General features: G+C 47.7%; 2 protein-coding genes across 5 annotated transcripts in view; one reads left to right on the forward strand and one right to left on the reverse strand.

The window, feature by feature from the left end:
* Positions 1-5063, reverse strand: part of Cib1 (calcium and integrin binding 1) — a 5828-nt gene extending 765 nt beyond the window's left edge. Inside the window, exons 1-6 of one of the 2 annotated variants that reach the window (XM_031387106.1) lie at positions 4725-5063; positions 4560-4594; positions 2559-2667; positions 519-669; positions 354-400; positions 113-201 (exon numbers count right to left, since the gene is read on the reverse strand). In XM_031387106.1, the coding sequence (XP_031242966.1) occupies positions 113-201; positions 354-400; positions 519-669; positions 2559-2667; positions 4560-4594; positions 4725-4775 (482 nt within the window). In that variant the 5' untranslated portion in view covers positions 4776-5063. Of the gene's footprint in view, positions 1-112; positions 202-281; positions 401-518; positions 670-2558; positions 2668-4559; positions 4595-4724 lie in introns of both variants that reach the window. The other variant, XM_031387105.1, reaches the window with a different exon arrangement.
* Positions 4907-11350, forward strand: Gdpgp1 (GDP-D-glucose phosphorylase 1). 3 transcript variants are annotated; one of them, XM_031387102.1, is made up of 3 exons: positions 4907-5432; positions 5967-6070; positions 9786-11289. In XM_031387102.1, the coding sequence occupies exons 2-3, from the start codon at positions 6062-6064 to the stop codon at positions 10950-10952; spliced, it is 1176 nt and encodes a 391-aa protein (XP_031242962.1). In that variant the 5' UTR covers positions 4907-5432; positions 5967-6061; the 3' UTR covers positions 10953-11289. The 3 variants fall into 3 exon arrangements, with proteins under 3 accessions (XP_031242962.1, XP_031242964.1, XP_031242963.1); XM_031387104.1 differs by having other exon boundaries at positions 5967-6050; XM_031387103.1 differs by lacking the exon at positions 5967-6070 and having other exon boundaries at positions 9786-11350.
* Positions 11351-15722: the final 4372 nt, after the last annotated feature.

A 15722-nucleotide genomic window follows, 5' to 3' on the forward strand; every position in this document is an offset into this window, starting at 1 on the left:
AAATAGAGGGGGCTGGGTCCCCTGTGCCCCCTCTGAAAGAACATGCTGAACCATCCCTCTAATTCCATCCCAGAGTAGGTAGGTACTCAGAATGCAGGAATGCCTGTCACACCTGGCAAAGTCTGGTGAGCGAGAGATGACGTGCTGGAACTCGGAGAGATTGATTGTCCCATCCCTGTCAATGTCCGACTCTTCCAGGATCTGTGGAAGGGAAGGCTTTGGGCTTCAGCTCCAACTCTTCCCACCCAACACCCCCAGCCTAGCTAGAAATCTCAGCTCACATTGTCGATGAGCTGCTTCATCTCAGAAGCACTGAGCCGAGTGTCCTCCCCCTCTCCCGTGAGGCAATTCACCAGCCGGCTCAGGTCTTCTCTGTCCAGGGTTCCATCATCATCAAAGTCTAGGCAGCAGACACAGGGAGGGACAAGGACATGCTCAAGAGGCAGTCCACAGGCACCCACCTGCCCTCATTTCCTGTGTGGGAAGGAGTGGGGTCCAGCAGTTCTCACAGTGCTTACCAAAGATGCGGAAGGCATAGTGTGACTTGATGTCTGGGGTTGCTGTGTCACTGAAGACGCTCAAGAGGTCCAGGAAGTCCTCAAAGCTCAGGCTGTCTCTGGTAGGTGACGTGGAGAACACCATGCAGATTCGCTCCTTGAAGGGGTTAGCCTACGTAATAGAGCCTTCCATGACCATCACAGGGCATGGCCTAGGGTACATATTCAGCCGGCTCAGCGGAGGTGGGGTTGGCCTCAAACTCCTGATCCTCCTGCCTCTACCTTCCAGGTGCTGGATTACAGGTGTGCACCACCATGCCTGATTCCCTTCTGGAAACGTGAGGAAGCTCATTACAGTAGCGGCACTATGGAGTTCAGGCTCAGAGGACACTGGAGGGACCACTAAGGCAGCCAGGGAAGGGGCAGGGGTGCTCCCTGGGAGCCTAACTCACATCACAAGTACAGTCATAGCAGGAAGAGGGAGGCCTGCTAAGCAAAGCAACAAGAGGAGCCGATTATTATAATTGGGCATGTGCACATGTGAGCACCTGACACTCACTACACACATGTGGAAATCAGGAGTAACTTTTCTTTCTTTCTTTCTTTTTTTTTTTTTTTTTTTTTTTTTGAGACAGGGTTTCTCTGTATAGCTCTGGCTGTCCTGGAACTCTATGTAGACCAGGCTGGCCTTGAACTCAGAAATCCATCTGCCTCTGCCTCACAAATGCTGGGATTAAAGACGTGCGCCACCACTGCCCGCAAGAGTAACTTTTCATAGACAGTTCTCCTACCATGGGTCCCAGGGATCAAACTTAGGTCCTCAGGATTACAAGACAAGTGTCTTGCTTTTGGAATTTCAAGACAAGGTTTCTCTATAAAGGACTATAGAGTCTGGCTCTACAGACCAGGCTGGCTCAAACTCAGAGATCCACCTGCTTCTGCCTCCCAAGTGCTAGAATTAAAGGCAAAAGGCATGCACAAATACCCTCTGGCACAAGGCAAGGCTTCCCTGGCTGACTTAGTGGTCCCTCCAGTGCCTTCCGTGTCCTGGCCTCAGGTTCTCCGAGCCTGAACTCCATGGTGCTGCTACTGTAATGAGCTTCCTCACGTTTCCAGAAGGGGCACACCTGTAATCTACTTGGCTGGACCAAGATGGGCACTTTTAAAAATGCTTAACTAAGTGATTATTTTATTACACAGGCTCTTTGCATAGAAATTGCAGGCAAATGTTATGATGCATGCTTTTAATTCTAGCACTGAGGAGGCAAAGGCAGGTGTATCTAAGAGTTCAAGGAGAGCCTAGTTTACATAGCAAGTTCCAGCCAGGACAGCCAGGACTCCATAATGAGACCCTGTCTCAAAATAACAATTATAAACTCCACAATGGTGGCACATACCTTTACTCTCAGGCAGATCTTTGAGTTTGAGGCAGCCTGGTCTACAAAGCAAGTTACAGGACAGGTAGGGATACATAGAGAAATCCTATCTTGGAAACAACAACAATAACAACAACAACAATTATTATTGTTGTTATTATTATTATTATTCATAACAAGCTGGGCATGGTGATGCACACATATAAATCATGGTGCTCACGAGCCAGGGAAGGGAGGATTGAAGCAAGTTCAAGGTCAGTCAAGGCTGTGTAGTAAAAGCCCGTATCAGAAAAAAAAAGTGGTAGGTTAGCTCAGCCAGTATAAGTGCTTGCCATATAAACAAAAAGGCCTGCATTCAATCCTCAGAACTACTGTTTTAAAAAGGGAAGCGTGGGCTGAAGAGATGGCTCAGTGATTACAAGCCCACACTGCTCTTGCAGAGGACCTTCTTGGTTCCTGGCACCTGTGAGGAACAGCTCACAACCGCGTATAACCCCAGCACCAGGGGATCCATGCCTTCTGTACTCCACAGGCACCAGCACTTACATCTGTACCCATCCAACACAATCACATGTTATCATTCTCAAAATAAAACCCCAGGGGCTGGTAGCATGTGCTTACCATCAATGGGAAGGGTTAGGGAATGTAAGCAGAGAGGGTGGAGAAAGTGAGTAGAGGACTGAACCTTGAGCTCTGGAAGGCTGAGGATCTGCTCAAATGACACTCGGGTGTGCAGTGACTCCTCCACGGTCCGATGCTCTGGGGGAAGCAACTCGCAAAAGCGTCTGTGGGCTCTGGCAGAGAAAGGGGAACTTATTGGTGGCCTCAAGCAGTTAGTTTCCCTGTATCTACTACATCCCCACTCTGCGGTTGGAATGCCCTATAAACCAGCTGTGAAACTAAGTCGCACATCCAGGATTTCCAGTCATTGGGCAACCTTCAGCCAAGGAGAGGTAAGTCACTAAACAGTAGAGGCTTGGGGTCCCTTCTTGGGGTAGGTATTTACAGGGAAGAACTTAACCTGTGTCTGCAGACATAGACTGTATCTGAAGGGTCTCTGGCTAACTCCAGCTTGGCGAGCATGGCTCTGTCAGGCCTTGCTCCCTCTGCAAGGCCCAGATACAAACCTATATTCCTAAAGCTAGCCCCCAAGGTCTAGTCCCTTATTCGGCCACTTCCTCCTCCCGAGGCTGACTACCAAGGTCCAGCCATCAAAGTATTCAAGTCCAGCAATCAAAAGCCCCCTTTGGCTCATGCAATTAAAATTAAACACCTCATCCTAACACAGGGTCTCCCCTTTACCTTTATAAACTGCCGTCTTCCTATGAGCCATATCTGTCTCCTCTCTATCCAGAGGCAGACCGGTGTCCCATTGTAGGACAAGTACCCCTTCCTCCTCTCCCTTGTTCCCTTCCCCTTCTTCCTGTCTTTGTCCCTCATCCCTGCTCTGTCCCTCTAAGGCAGACACATCTCCTTCGTGCTGAGAACTTGGTCTTGAGGGTCCTGAGCCCCTACTTTCCCTTTCAGTATCAGGCATTCTTTGTAACAGTTCTGGCAGGAAAAAAAAAGATACTCTAGAGACATCTGTGCCCTTCCCTTTGGCTGTCGGACTACAGAAACAATGTCCCTGAGAAACTGGAATTCCCCAGTAAGCTCCTGTTGTGAGAAAGATAAAGCCTGCCATCTGCTAAGGAGGAAATGTCTACCAGGAAGAGATTTCACATAGTTCTGGTCACTGGTCAGATCACCTTTCATGAGACTAGAGCTGAGACAAGGATGATGAGACTACATGTTGACCAGGCTGCTGCCTCCTTACACAGACTGCTTGCCCTGCATTTAAATATAAACCCCACGTCAGCTGGACATGAAGACTGACGGAGAGATTGAGGGGAAGGGTGGTCACTGGACCTCTCTGTTTCTTTTTCCCACTGTGGCCACATTGGATACATTTCATGTCTCTACTTTTCAATATTGTCACTAGTTAGTTAGGACTGCCTGTGTGGACCAAGTACCTGGACTCTAACATTACAGTAACAAAAACACATGTCACCTTCTCTCCAGGAACTCCTCCCAGCCACCACCTCTTTCCCAGTGGAATTTCATTGCCATGGGGCAACTAGGAACCTCCTAACTCAAGCGCCCTGGCCAACAAATCACTTATAGTGTACTTTATAGTCAAGAACACTCTGAGCCCGGTTCCTTGATCTGTAACCTCCTCCTCAAGACTTAAGTAATGTGGGAATCACTCTGCAGATCCTGGGCAGGGCAAGGGCTCAGTAAACGTTAACGGTTACTGAATTAAACAGGTAAAGTTGGGATTAGAGCGAGTCATGCTCAAGACATCTTGTTTTTGCCAGAGGGCAAAGTCCGCACAGAGCCGCAGCAGTTCCTTTGAGAAGAGAGCAGGAAGCTCAGCAGTGAGGAGGTTGAGGAGGCTAGCACAGCTCCCACAGTTTAACTTTTCCAGGATACACAGAAGTGTTTTCGTAGTGCAAAGGTGAGGCACGGGCGCGGGTGGGACTTGCACTCTGGGCCTCTGATTCCAGATCCAGTGATCCTGACATCCCTGAAGCACAGCCCCACCCTCGGAGGTGAGGCGTCCAGTCCGTACCCCGCTAGAAAAGCACCCCCAAAGCCCTCCCCCGGCAATCCCGAGTTGGAGGACGGGGGTCAGGGCAGCACTCACAGGAGGATCTCCTGCTTGGTCAGGAACGTCAGGTCCTGAAAGGCAAATCCAGACAAGGGTCTGCAAGCCGCCCGAAAGCCACGGCCACCCCGCCACCTGTTCCCGAACCCCACTCCCCTGCGCGGGCCCGCACGCGAGCTCCGCGAGAACTAGCGCCCCGCGCACCTGGTACTCGGCCAGCAGCTCCTTAGACAGGCGACTGCCCGAACCTCCCATCGCCGCGGTGCGCGCACAACTCGGCCAACTCTCCCCGGGACGCCGGCAACTTTCTCACTTCCGTCCTCGGGGCCGCGTCCCCGCCCAGTCCCCACAGCAACCGCTGCCTGGCCTCCGCCCCCGAGCCCGCCCCTGCCTACAGTGCCCCGCCACCCTTAGCGCCACTCAGCGGGCCAGCTCTCGGCTCCCCGCGGGCCCAGGAGAGCTGGAGGGAGGGCCCGGGGAGGAGCCGGACGCGCCGGGGCGGAGCCCAGGCCTCATGGCCCCGCCTTCTAGTGGGTGGGGCGGGACGAGCCATGCGCACGTGATGCAGACTGCGCCTGCGTCGCGGGCCCCACGCCTTTACTGAGTTCCGGGACAGGTTTGTGCCCAGCTCTCTTTGAGATGCATCCGCCTCACCTAGAACCAGTGCAGAAAGACCCCAGCTCTGGGTGGAGGTGGGTAGCCTCTATACTCGCTCCCGGGCTGGAGGAGATCCGGTGCCCCTCTCCCGATAAAGGGCAGTCCTAGACTGTCTCACAGGACAAGAGCTGCGGCCTCTGCCACCGTGCCAATTCTTCCAAGAAGAAGCTTAGCTTGCTCTCGAAGTGGCTCTTGAAGGTGTTTACTGGATTGTGCAGTTATCACCCATCGCCCATTCTTGGAACAGTTGACAAGGTAGGCTTCCATTTTACAAACATCGGCTCAATTTCAGTGATATGTCCAGACTCGGGCATTTAGAGGTCAGCTCTGTCCGCAAATTCCCACTGCTGTTTTATCGTCACAGCTGACGTGAAGTCCCACAAATTGCGAGCTTCCAGCTGGGGGGACCAAGGTTGGCCTATTTGCCCTTCTCTCTTCTCAAATAATTATCAGATGCAAGTATGAATGGATATATTTATACTGTGTGAAAAAGTGAAGATTCCAGGCTTCTGGAGGAGGAAAGGTGGATTGTGGGATCTTGGTGGTCAACTTGACTGGAGTCAAATAGAAGGGAAACTGCTGGACACTCCTGTTAGGGGTTTTCTTGGCCAGCTTATTAAAAGTGTGAAGACCCACTGCGCAGTGTGCTCAGGTGGCAACCCCTACAAAAGGGAAATGGAAGATGGAAACTCGGCGTTTGGCCTGTTTGCCTTGGTTTCCTGATAAGTCTCTGTCCTGTTTCTGCCACTAAGGAGTTCCCTTGATGACATTAGAATCATTGTCTTCCAGCTGCCAACTCAGACGGAAGGCCAGCAGCTCTCTAAGAACCCTCCAGGCCTTCAGCACGGGATTGGGACTGCTGAGACGCATCCTGTGAGCAGCTGATGCTATTGGTCAGCCCAGACTATATTGAGTAAACCAATCTAATAAATCCCCTTAGTAAATATTCATCAATTGTGTTCCTCTAGATCAATGGTTCTCAACCTTCCTAATGCTGCACCCCTTTAATGCAGGGACGTTGTGGTGACCCCCCAACCATAAAATTATTTCATTACTACTTCATAACTGTAATTTTGCTACTGTTATGAATCATTATGTAAATATCTGTGTTTTTCAATGACCTTAGGTGAGCCCTGTGAAAGAGACATGGCTCACAGGTTGAGAAACACTACTAGAGTAAGTTAATACAGAGTCATTCCCTCTTGCTCCCCCAAACCATAATATATAAGCAAAAGACAAGTGAGGTTATTAAAAAATTCCCCAAATACCATTGAGTTCATTTTGAGTTATCTATCTACTGCATGGAGCCTGCCCTTGACTGTGCTTGGTGTACCCAATGAAACTCCCGTGTACAGATTTATTCTTTTCTTTCTTTCTTTCTTTCTTTCTTTCTTTTTTTTTTGGTTTTTCGAGACAGGATTTCTCTGTATAGCCCTGGCTGTCCTGGACCTCACTCAGAAATCTGCCTGCCTCTGCTTCCCAAGTGCTGTAAAGGCATGTGCCACCACCTCCTGGCCAGATTTATTCTTGATCCTTCTAACTCACTCTGATTCTGAGCTTTATTGGGCCTGAGCATGTATACTGTAGTTTAAAGTTATTAAAGAAGTTGGACCTAGTGGCACAGATCTGTAAGCCCAGCTTCTTAGAAGACTTGGATCACAAGATCACAAATTCAAGGACAGCCTGAGCAGTATTGTGAAAGCCTAGCTCTAGACTTAAAAGAAATAATAACAATAATAATAATAATAATAAGTGGGGGTAGTAATATGTCTTAGGGTTTTTATTGCTGTGATAGACACCATGACCAAAAGCAACTTGTGTAGGGAAGGGTTTCATTTTACAACTCTCAGGTTAACTCTATCACTGAGTAAAGTCCAGATGTCAACCTGGAAGCAGGAACTTAAGTGGCCATGAAGAAACACTGCCTACTGGCTTGTTCCTCATGGCTTGCTCCAACTGCTTTCTTATTCCACTCAGGAACATTTACCCAGGGGTAGTATCACCCCCAGTGTGCTGGACCCTCCCATGTCAGTCGTCAATCAAGAAATGCCTACAGACTTGCCTACAGGCCAGTCTGATGGAGGCAACCCCTCAGTTGAGATTTCCTCTCCCCAGATATGTCTCGGTCTGTGTCAGGTTGACAGAAAACAAACAACCATCAACCAGCACAGCCTGTAACTCAGTCTAATACCTTAAAACCCTGGGACCCGAAAATAAGTAAGTCAGACAAGAACAGAAAGAAGAAAAAACGTTGTGTCTCAGTAAAGATGGGGGAGAAGGAAAACAGACAAGGGAATAAACAGCAGTGACCGTCTTCTGTTTATGACAAATCTACGAGGTGGGGGTGTCTCTGGTTAAGAATCTGGGGGTAGGCAGACAGTCTGAGACAGAAAAGGTTGGGATGGGGGTTGATTGGAAGCCTTCCTCTTTTGACCTGCAGTTGGCCATTGCCAGGAGTAAGAAATGAGTCTGAGTGTCAGGTGATCAGTATCTTTCCTGGCCAGCCATTACTGGGGAGTGAGGGGGTGTGCATAAGGCACAGAAGGAAAGAATCTAGAAAAACAAGTTACCTTAGTTCTAGAAACGCAATGACTCTAGTTTTGGGATTTGTTACTACATAGCCAAAGTGAAGGTGGTTTACAAAAACAGCAGGGACGTGGCTAATGGGCTCAAATCCCAATCCTGGCCCTCCGTGACCCCACTTCCTCCTCTCTGCTTCTCTTGGCTCTCCACGTTCCAGCCTCTTTCATTCCCAGCTCCGTTTTCCTCCTACAGCAGGCGTCCTTGTGCAAGCTCCCTAGGATCTACACTCAGAGGATCCAGTGCTCTCCCACACACAGGGTCTCATGTTTGCAGTTTTAGTTGACTCTGGTTATAATTGGGTTAAAATCTTTCTCCTCCATTCTGCAAACCTCATGAGGAGCTCTGAGACCTATGATCTCCCGGACCTGAGCAATGACACTTGCTCAGTGTTACTGAGTAACAGTTTTCCCTGAATACGTAGTAAGGTAACCATCTGCATATGACTTATCACTACTTCCACGTGTGATTTTCACTGCGTATAGAAACTAAGTGATGGGCAGACCATGGTGATGCCCAAAGCAGTCACTTTTTCTAAGGGACAGGTCTTTTTTGGTTTGTTGTTGTTAAGATAGGTTCATGCAGTTCATACTGGCCTGGAACTGGCTATGTAGCTATTTTTATTTCTAATTTTTTTGTAATTTTTCATTTTGTGTTTCTGTGAATTGAGTGTATGTACGCATGTGTCTGCGGGTGCCATGGAGGCCTAAGGATGCTGGAACTCTTGAAGCTTAGATTGCAGACAGTTGTGAGCCACTTGATCTAGAATTGGAACCCCAGTCCTTGTGATTGAGCAGCAAGCACTCTGAACTGCAGAGTCGTGGCTCCAGCCCTTAGCCTTGACTTTTTTATTCTCCTGCCTCTACTCCTCAAACCCTGGGATTGTAAGTGTGCACTGTCATGTTCCACTTCTGATGAGCTCTTTTTTTTTTTTTTAAGATTTATTTTATTTATTTTATGTGTACACTGTAGCTGTACAGATGGCCATGAGCCATCTTGTGTGAGGCTGCTGGGAACTCAACTCAGGACCTCTGCCAGCCCCTCTCACTCCAGCGTAATTCACTATAGTTGTCTTCAGACACACCAGAAGAGGGCATCAGATCTCATTACGGGTGGTTGTGAGCCACCATGTGGTTGCTGGGATCCGAACTCAGGACCTTCAGAAGAGCAGTCAGTGCTCTTACCCGCTGAGCCATCTCGCCAACCCTGATGAGCTCTTTTTAAATTTAATTTTTATGTGATTATGGTATTTTACCTGCATGTATGTCTGTGTATCGCATTGTGTGTGGTGCCCTTAGAGGCCAGAAGAGGGTGTCAGATCCCCATGTGGGTGCTAGGAATTGAACCTCTGGAAGAGCAGCAAGTGCTTTTGGCCATTGAGCCATCTCTCCAGCTCTCCTCAGAGTATTTTAATTTGCATTTCCCTAATGGCCAAAATATTGAACACTTTAAAAAAATTATTAGCCATTTGTTTTTTATTATGGAAAAATTGACCTGTATACTTATTAAAACTTGGTTGTCAGGCTTAAGACATCTCTCAAGGCCCTCAAAATATGTTTTTAATTCAATAAAACACCCTCATTTGCAGATGCTTCAATTAAGAACAATGTCTATGCTGTCTAAATTATATAGATAGGTCACATTATCTATCACTTTTTAAATTTCATTTGACATTTCAGAATTTTTAAATACAGTCCAAATGAAGGGGTCTGGTTCATTTCAGCTCCTTTGCTCCCAAGCCAAGGGGGAGGGGCTGCTCAGCTTCCCGGCCTTCTCCTTCTCTGTGACATTCAAGGTAGAAAGGTACCTACTACCTCGAACCTTGAATGCACATTATCCCTGTTCTCCATCTGAAGGATTTGGAATCCTTTTGCCTGGCTGTGAGCCGCAAATCTTTGACCTGCACAATTTTCTGAGGCCTGGGGACAGATTCCGACCATTTTTGTAATCAGGATAAGAAGATCATTCAAAATTAATCTTTGGAAATGAGCTGGTCTCGTTTTTTATGTGCTTTCATCTTTGTTTCAGGTAGCCTTCATGGCTGTTCCACATCATTCACAGGAGACTTCCTATCTGCTGCCTCCAGATCCTAAGGACTGGGAGAAACAAGGCATCCCAGACTTTGTCTACGGCCAGAAGGATCTCTTCAGAAAGGAAATTCAATGGTCAAGGAACTCATCCAGTGCGGTGGACACACTACCACTATCCCGCTTTGACTCTGCCCTCCACTCTGCGTGGAGGCAGCGGCTGGAACTGGGCCTGTTTCGATACCGCCTAGAAGATCTGCAGACCCAAATCCTCCCTGGTTCCGTGGGGTTTGTAGCTCAGCTGAATATAGAGCGAGGGATACAGAGGAGGCGCCCCCAGAATATCAGAAGCGTGAGGCAGGAGTTTGACCCGGAACAGTTTAACTTCAATAAAATCCGACCTGGAGAAGTCCTTTTCCGTATGCAAAGGGAACCTAATGGCCCAGCCGCTCCAGAGCAAGAGGACGTCCATGTACTGATCAATGTCAGCCCCCTAGAGTGGGGCCACGTGCTACTAGTGCCTGCACCTGCTCATGGGCTTCCCCAACGGCTACTGCCTGGAGTGCTACGGGTGGGGCTAGAAGCTGTACTACTGAGCTTGCACCCAGGCTTCCGGGTCGGCTTCAACAGCCTGGGAGGTCTGGCCTCTGTAAACCATCTTCACCTGCACGGCTACTACCTGGCCCACCCGCTGCCTGTGGAGGGAGCACCAAGCACACCCCTAGACCCAAAAGGCCGCATCCATCTGCTGCAGGCCCTCCCAGCTCCTGGCTTTCTCTTCTACACGAGTGGGCCAGGGCCTGATTTGGAAGCGTTAATTAGCAGGGTATGCCGGGCTACTGACTACCTGAGTGACCGTGAGATTGCACATAACTTATTTGTGACCCGGGGAGCTCCACCCGGGCAAACATCATCTACCTCAGACCTCAGTGGGATCCGAGTCATTCTGTGGGCCCGGAAGTCCAGCTTTGGAATAAAGGAAAGTGGGGCGTTTAATGTTGCCCTCTGTGAGCTGGCCGGCCATCTCCCTGTCAAAACATCCCAGGACTTCAGCAGCTTGACAGAGGCAGCTGCAGTGGCCCTCATTCAGGACTGTCTGCTGCCCCAAACTCAGGCAGATGAGGTACAGGCAGCGCTGGTGGCCCTGATGGCCCAGGACGAGCTGTGATCCTTCAGAAGCATTTTCTTTGCTGACTGATTGGAGGCCCCTTCCCAAAGGCCATAGTTTACTGCATTTGTTTCCATGTCATAACTGCCTTCCCACCTCCCCACTTAAGGACTATAGAGAAAGCACTGAGTGGAAGTGTTCTCATGAATGCTTCTGCTGCCTTAGACAAGCCCCAGGGTAACAGATCTACCACGAAGGGCCAGATCCTACCATTTCAGAGGGAAGAGTGCTTGCTGCCAAGTCTGTTGACCAGAGTTCAACCTCCAGAACCCATAGGGTAAAGGTTGTCTTCTGACTTTCACATGTGCACCATGATACATTCACACACACACACACACACACACACACACACACACACAAGAAAATCTATCTCAAAACAAAAATTTTTAAAAAGTAAATGTAAAAAGAAATTTCTTTGTTTCTTTTTCTTTTGTTTTTCCAGACAGGATATTTCTCTATGCAGACCTGCCTGTTCTGGAACTCTGTAGGTCAGATCTGCCTGCCTCTGCCTCCTGAGTGCTGGGATTACAGACATGTACCATCACCACCCTGCTAAGAAAAAAAAATTTTAAATGGAGAGTGTGAGAGTTTCACAGTCCTGGTTTGTCAGTGTTCTGAGACTTGTAGGTCGATCTAAGAGAGAGGTCACTCCAGGATAAAATATAGCCTTGCAGGGAGATCCAGCCTCTGTGGACTCAAAGTCCAACAACCACTCAAAAGCATATAGTGATTGTTACACAAAAGTTGGGGCTTTTGGGGGGTAAAACAAAATCCTCATACCGAATCTAGTCTATGTGTTTCCTGAGGGAGGACAGCACAGCCCAGAGCTTCAGTCCTTACTGTGTACTGTTTGCAGCACCCAGCGATGCACACTCCAAGTGTGCCACGACTGTCAGTGACCAGAGCTTTGCAGTCTTTGCAAAGGCTGTACAGCTCCTTCCCAAGAACAGTTCTTTCTATAGAGAGTAGAGAACAATCACCCTTTTCTTCAATGATCTCTTCAAGGTCAAAGTCCTTCTAGAAAATCACCATTCTGATGTCTACCCTAGATTCTAGGGCTTCTACTAGATTTCTTGCTACACCAGTTGCTATCTGGCCTTCGCCTTTGGTGTGAACCATCAGCCTCTGCTTTGGTTATGGATGCATCCAGCTGCCTTGTCTTACCTTTGCTCTTGTCCCTTTGTGTGTCACTAACTCTTATAGGATCTCACTGTGTAGCCCTGGCTGTCCTGGAACTCATCCTGTACACCAAGCCCATCTTGGACTCAGAGATTCTGCCTGCTTCTGCCTCCTGAATGTGAGCCACTACGCTCTGTAACCCAAGCCATCCTCAAACTCGTCAAATCAAAGAACCCTGTCTTAGTTTCCTAAATCTCTGGGATTCCAGCTTTGCCAGCTGGTTCACTGGCTGACTTTGCCCCTCCCCCATTGTATTTGACACTGCTTCATCTAGGTGCTCAACTTCTCTTTAAAAAAAAAAAAAAATCTATCCTTTCTTCTAGCCCCCAATAAAAGAGTTGACTAGTGAGTTCCAAGCTAGTCAGGTCTACATACCAAGACTATCTCAAAAATTGTTTTAAAAATGCTGGTCATAAACCTGGAGGTGGTGGTACACGCCTTTAATCCCAGCACTTGGGAGACAGAGGCAGGTGGATTTCTGAGTTCAAGGTCACCCTGGTCTACAGAGTGAGTTCCAGGACAGCCAGAGCTACACAGAGAAACCCTGTTTCGAAAAACAACAACAACAAAAAACAGTTGACGGCCCCCAAGGATCTTTATTCCACCTCTCCCCCCCCACCCAGGGATCTTTCTACAACTAAATCTCTGTACCCTCTACCTGTAGTTGAGTCAATCCTGGGAGTTTTTAAGTCTCATTGGCTGGGCAGTGGTGGTGCATGCCTTTAATCCCAGCACTTGGGAGGCAGAGGCAGGCAGATTTCTGAGTTCGAGGCCAGCCTGGTCTACAGAATGAGTTCCAGGACAGCCAGGGCTGCACAGAGAAACCCTGTCTCAAAAAAAAAAAAACAAAACAAACAAAAGTCTCATTGTTGATTACACACATCCTAGCATTTGGGAGGCTGGGAGGGAAGACTGCTACAAATTCAAGGCCAGCTTAAGTCATAAGACTTATCCCTTTTAAAAAAGACAAAAAAAAAAAAAGATGGAGAGATGGCTCATCAGTTAAGAGTGATGTCTGAGCCAGGCTCAGGAAGGAGATGTCTGTGACTTTGAGGCTATCCAGAGCTACTTGATGAGACTCTGTCTACAAACCAAACCGAAACCAAACCAGGCTAGGTGGCATAATGTCTTTAATCCATCACTCGGGAGGCATAGGCAGTCTGAACTCTATGAAAGTTTGAAGCCAGCCTGGTTTATCCCAGGCCACCCAGAGCTACACAGAGAAACCCTCTTCTCAACACAAAAACACCCACAAATATTAGGGCCCACCTCTTTGAGATTCCAACATAAACTGAAGACCCAAAGCTCTCCAAGAATTCTTCATACTTCCAGGGCCAGATAGAGACATCCAGCCCTGTAGACTGAACAGCTACTGGATTCTTGGCCTTTCCAGTGTGAGACAGCCTCTACAGCTGTGTTCCTTTACAGAGCTCTGACTAATATACTTGCACAAGACTTGAACAAGATCAAGCCAAGCCAACTGACATTCCATCAGAGACAGGGAAAGTCTCTGAAGTCAACGGTTACTATTTATGAGGTCTACTTGGTTTTTTGTGTAGTCGATTGGTTGGTTTGTGTGAGACAGGATTTGTCTATCCCTGGCGGTCCTGGAACTTACTTTGTAAACCAGGCTAGCCTCAAACTCATGGAGATCTGCCTGCCTCTCCCTCTGAGTGCCATAACACTCAGCTTTTTTTTTTTTTCCTAGTTCACTCCTAGAACTCACTGCAGAACTGAGGATGACCTTGAACTTCTGAATCTCCTTCCACCTCCCATGTGCTGGGATCACAGGAGTACATCACTATGCCTGTCTTATGGCGTTCTGGAGGTCAGACCCAGGGCTTTGTGCACCTTTGGTCATCACACTGTCCAACTCATCTACATCCCAGCCCCGCGTCTTTGTAAAAACTGTATCTTATTTACTAACTTATCATGTGTATGTGTCTAGATCAGAGGATAGCTTTGGGGAAGTCATTTCTCTCCTTCCACCTTGTGATGGCTGGCGAGGAGTGGCTAACTCAGGTCAAAGGCTTGACTGTCTTTACCTGCTGAGCTATCTTAGAGCCCCACCCTTATTTTTTATGCAAATGTATTTATATGAATTGTATAGTTACTACAAGATTACATTATTTTTCAGAGTCAGTAACAGTGATCTTGAGACTGACAGTAAAGAGCTTGACCAGGGTACATCAAGTCCTAAATACATACTTTTCCTTTTTAAATAACCATAACTTGTTATAGGTATAAATTTTAAATGATTTTGTACACTGAGCATATGTATCTTTCAGAATTCCATCTAAATAATGAGCCTATGCTCCTGAAAAATGTCATATGCAACAGCATCTTAAATTTAAAGGAAGGGCTGGAAAGATGGCTCAGCAGTTAAGAGCACTGACTGCTCTTCCCAAGGTCCTGAGTTCAAATCCCAGCAACCATATGGTGACTCATAACTATCTGTAATGAGATCCAACGCCCTCTTCTGGTATGTCTGAAGACAGCTACAGTACACTTACTTATAATAATAAATAAATCTTTAAAAAAAAAAAAAAAGCCAGACAATGGTGGCACACACCTTTAATCCCAGCACTTGGGAGGCAGAGGCAGGCATATTACTGAGTTCGAGGCCAGCCTGGTCTACAGAGTGAGTTCCAGGACAGCCAGGGCTACACAGAGAAACCCTGTCTCAGAAAGAAAAAAGAAAAACTTAGATGTCAGGGGCAATGTAACCTTAGGGTCATTTTTCCTGCACATGTAATACATGCTTGTTTACTTACTTGAAACCCCTTTAAGGAGTAACAAGACGGAAGATTTCTTGACTATAATAAAAATATTCTTGAATGTACAAAAAGAAAATCACATAGACTCCTCAAGCCCCACTTTAAGGCTCAGGAAATGTGGAGATGTAGTAAACTAGACTCAATCCAGAGAACACAGATTGACAATAGATCTTTTGCATGAGGTTTATTGATCTACATGTGTGGGGTTGCCCACCCTCACAGGGGGAGGTCAACCTCAAACACAGAAAGCACACATCTTTTATACTTTACAGAGGGCAGAGTCCTACAACAAGGCTAGCTGGCTTACTCTGGTTGGTGGAACACAGGACAAAGGATCTCATCAGGCATTGGTTGGCTTGCTCTGGGGGCTGTTCTTGGCTTAGTCAGCCAACTTCCCTATCCAGCTCTGCACCTGGCCTTGAAAATCCCTGGGAAGGGACTGAGTAACTAGGTGGAAGGGGGATTGTTGGCAGCAAGGTCAGGGTGACAGTTTGTGTCTTTTTTGAAATTCACCACAGGGAGGGGTTGGGGGGGGTTCTTTTGAGAATTGCTAATCTTGTTTTCGTGGACCTTAACGTCATTGCGACTACCAGTTAAATTTCTGTTTTGGCCTTACTTAGCTTAGTCAGAATGGCATGGTCATTCTGTCTCAACATTCTGACCACCAGAACTTTGTTTTTACAACATCCTTGGGTGTCCCTGGAACACAAGTTCTCAGTGTCTGAAGCTGCTGCTTGCTACTGTAAAACTTTGTTTCCATTTTGCTTGCTGCTTACAGGAACTGGAATATGGCTGTCTTAGTCAGGGTTTCATC

The sequence above is a fragment of the Mastomys coucha genome, unplaced genomic scaffold (assembly GCF_008632895.1).
Source record: "Mastomys coucha isolate ucsf_1 unplaced genomic scaffold, UCSF_Mcou_1 pScaffold21, whole genome shotgun sequence".
Classification (NCBI taxonomy): domain Eukaryota; kingdom Metazoa; phylum Chordata; class Mammalia; order Rodentia; family Muridae; genus Mastomys; species Mastomys coucha.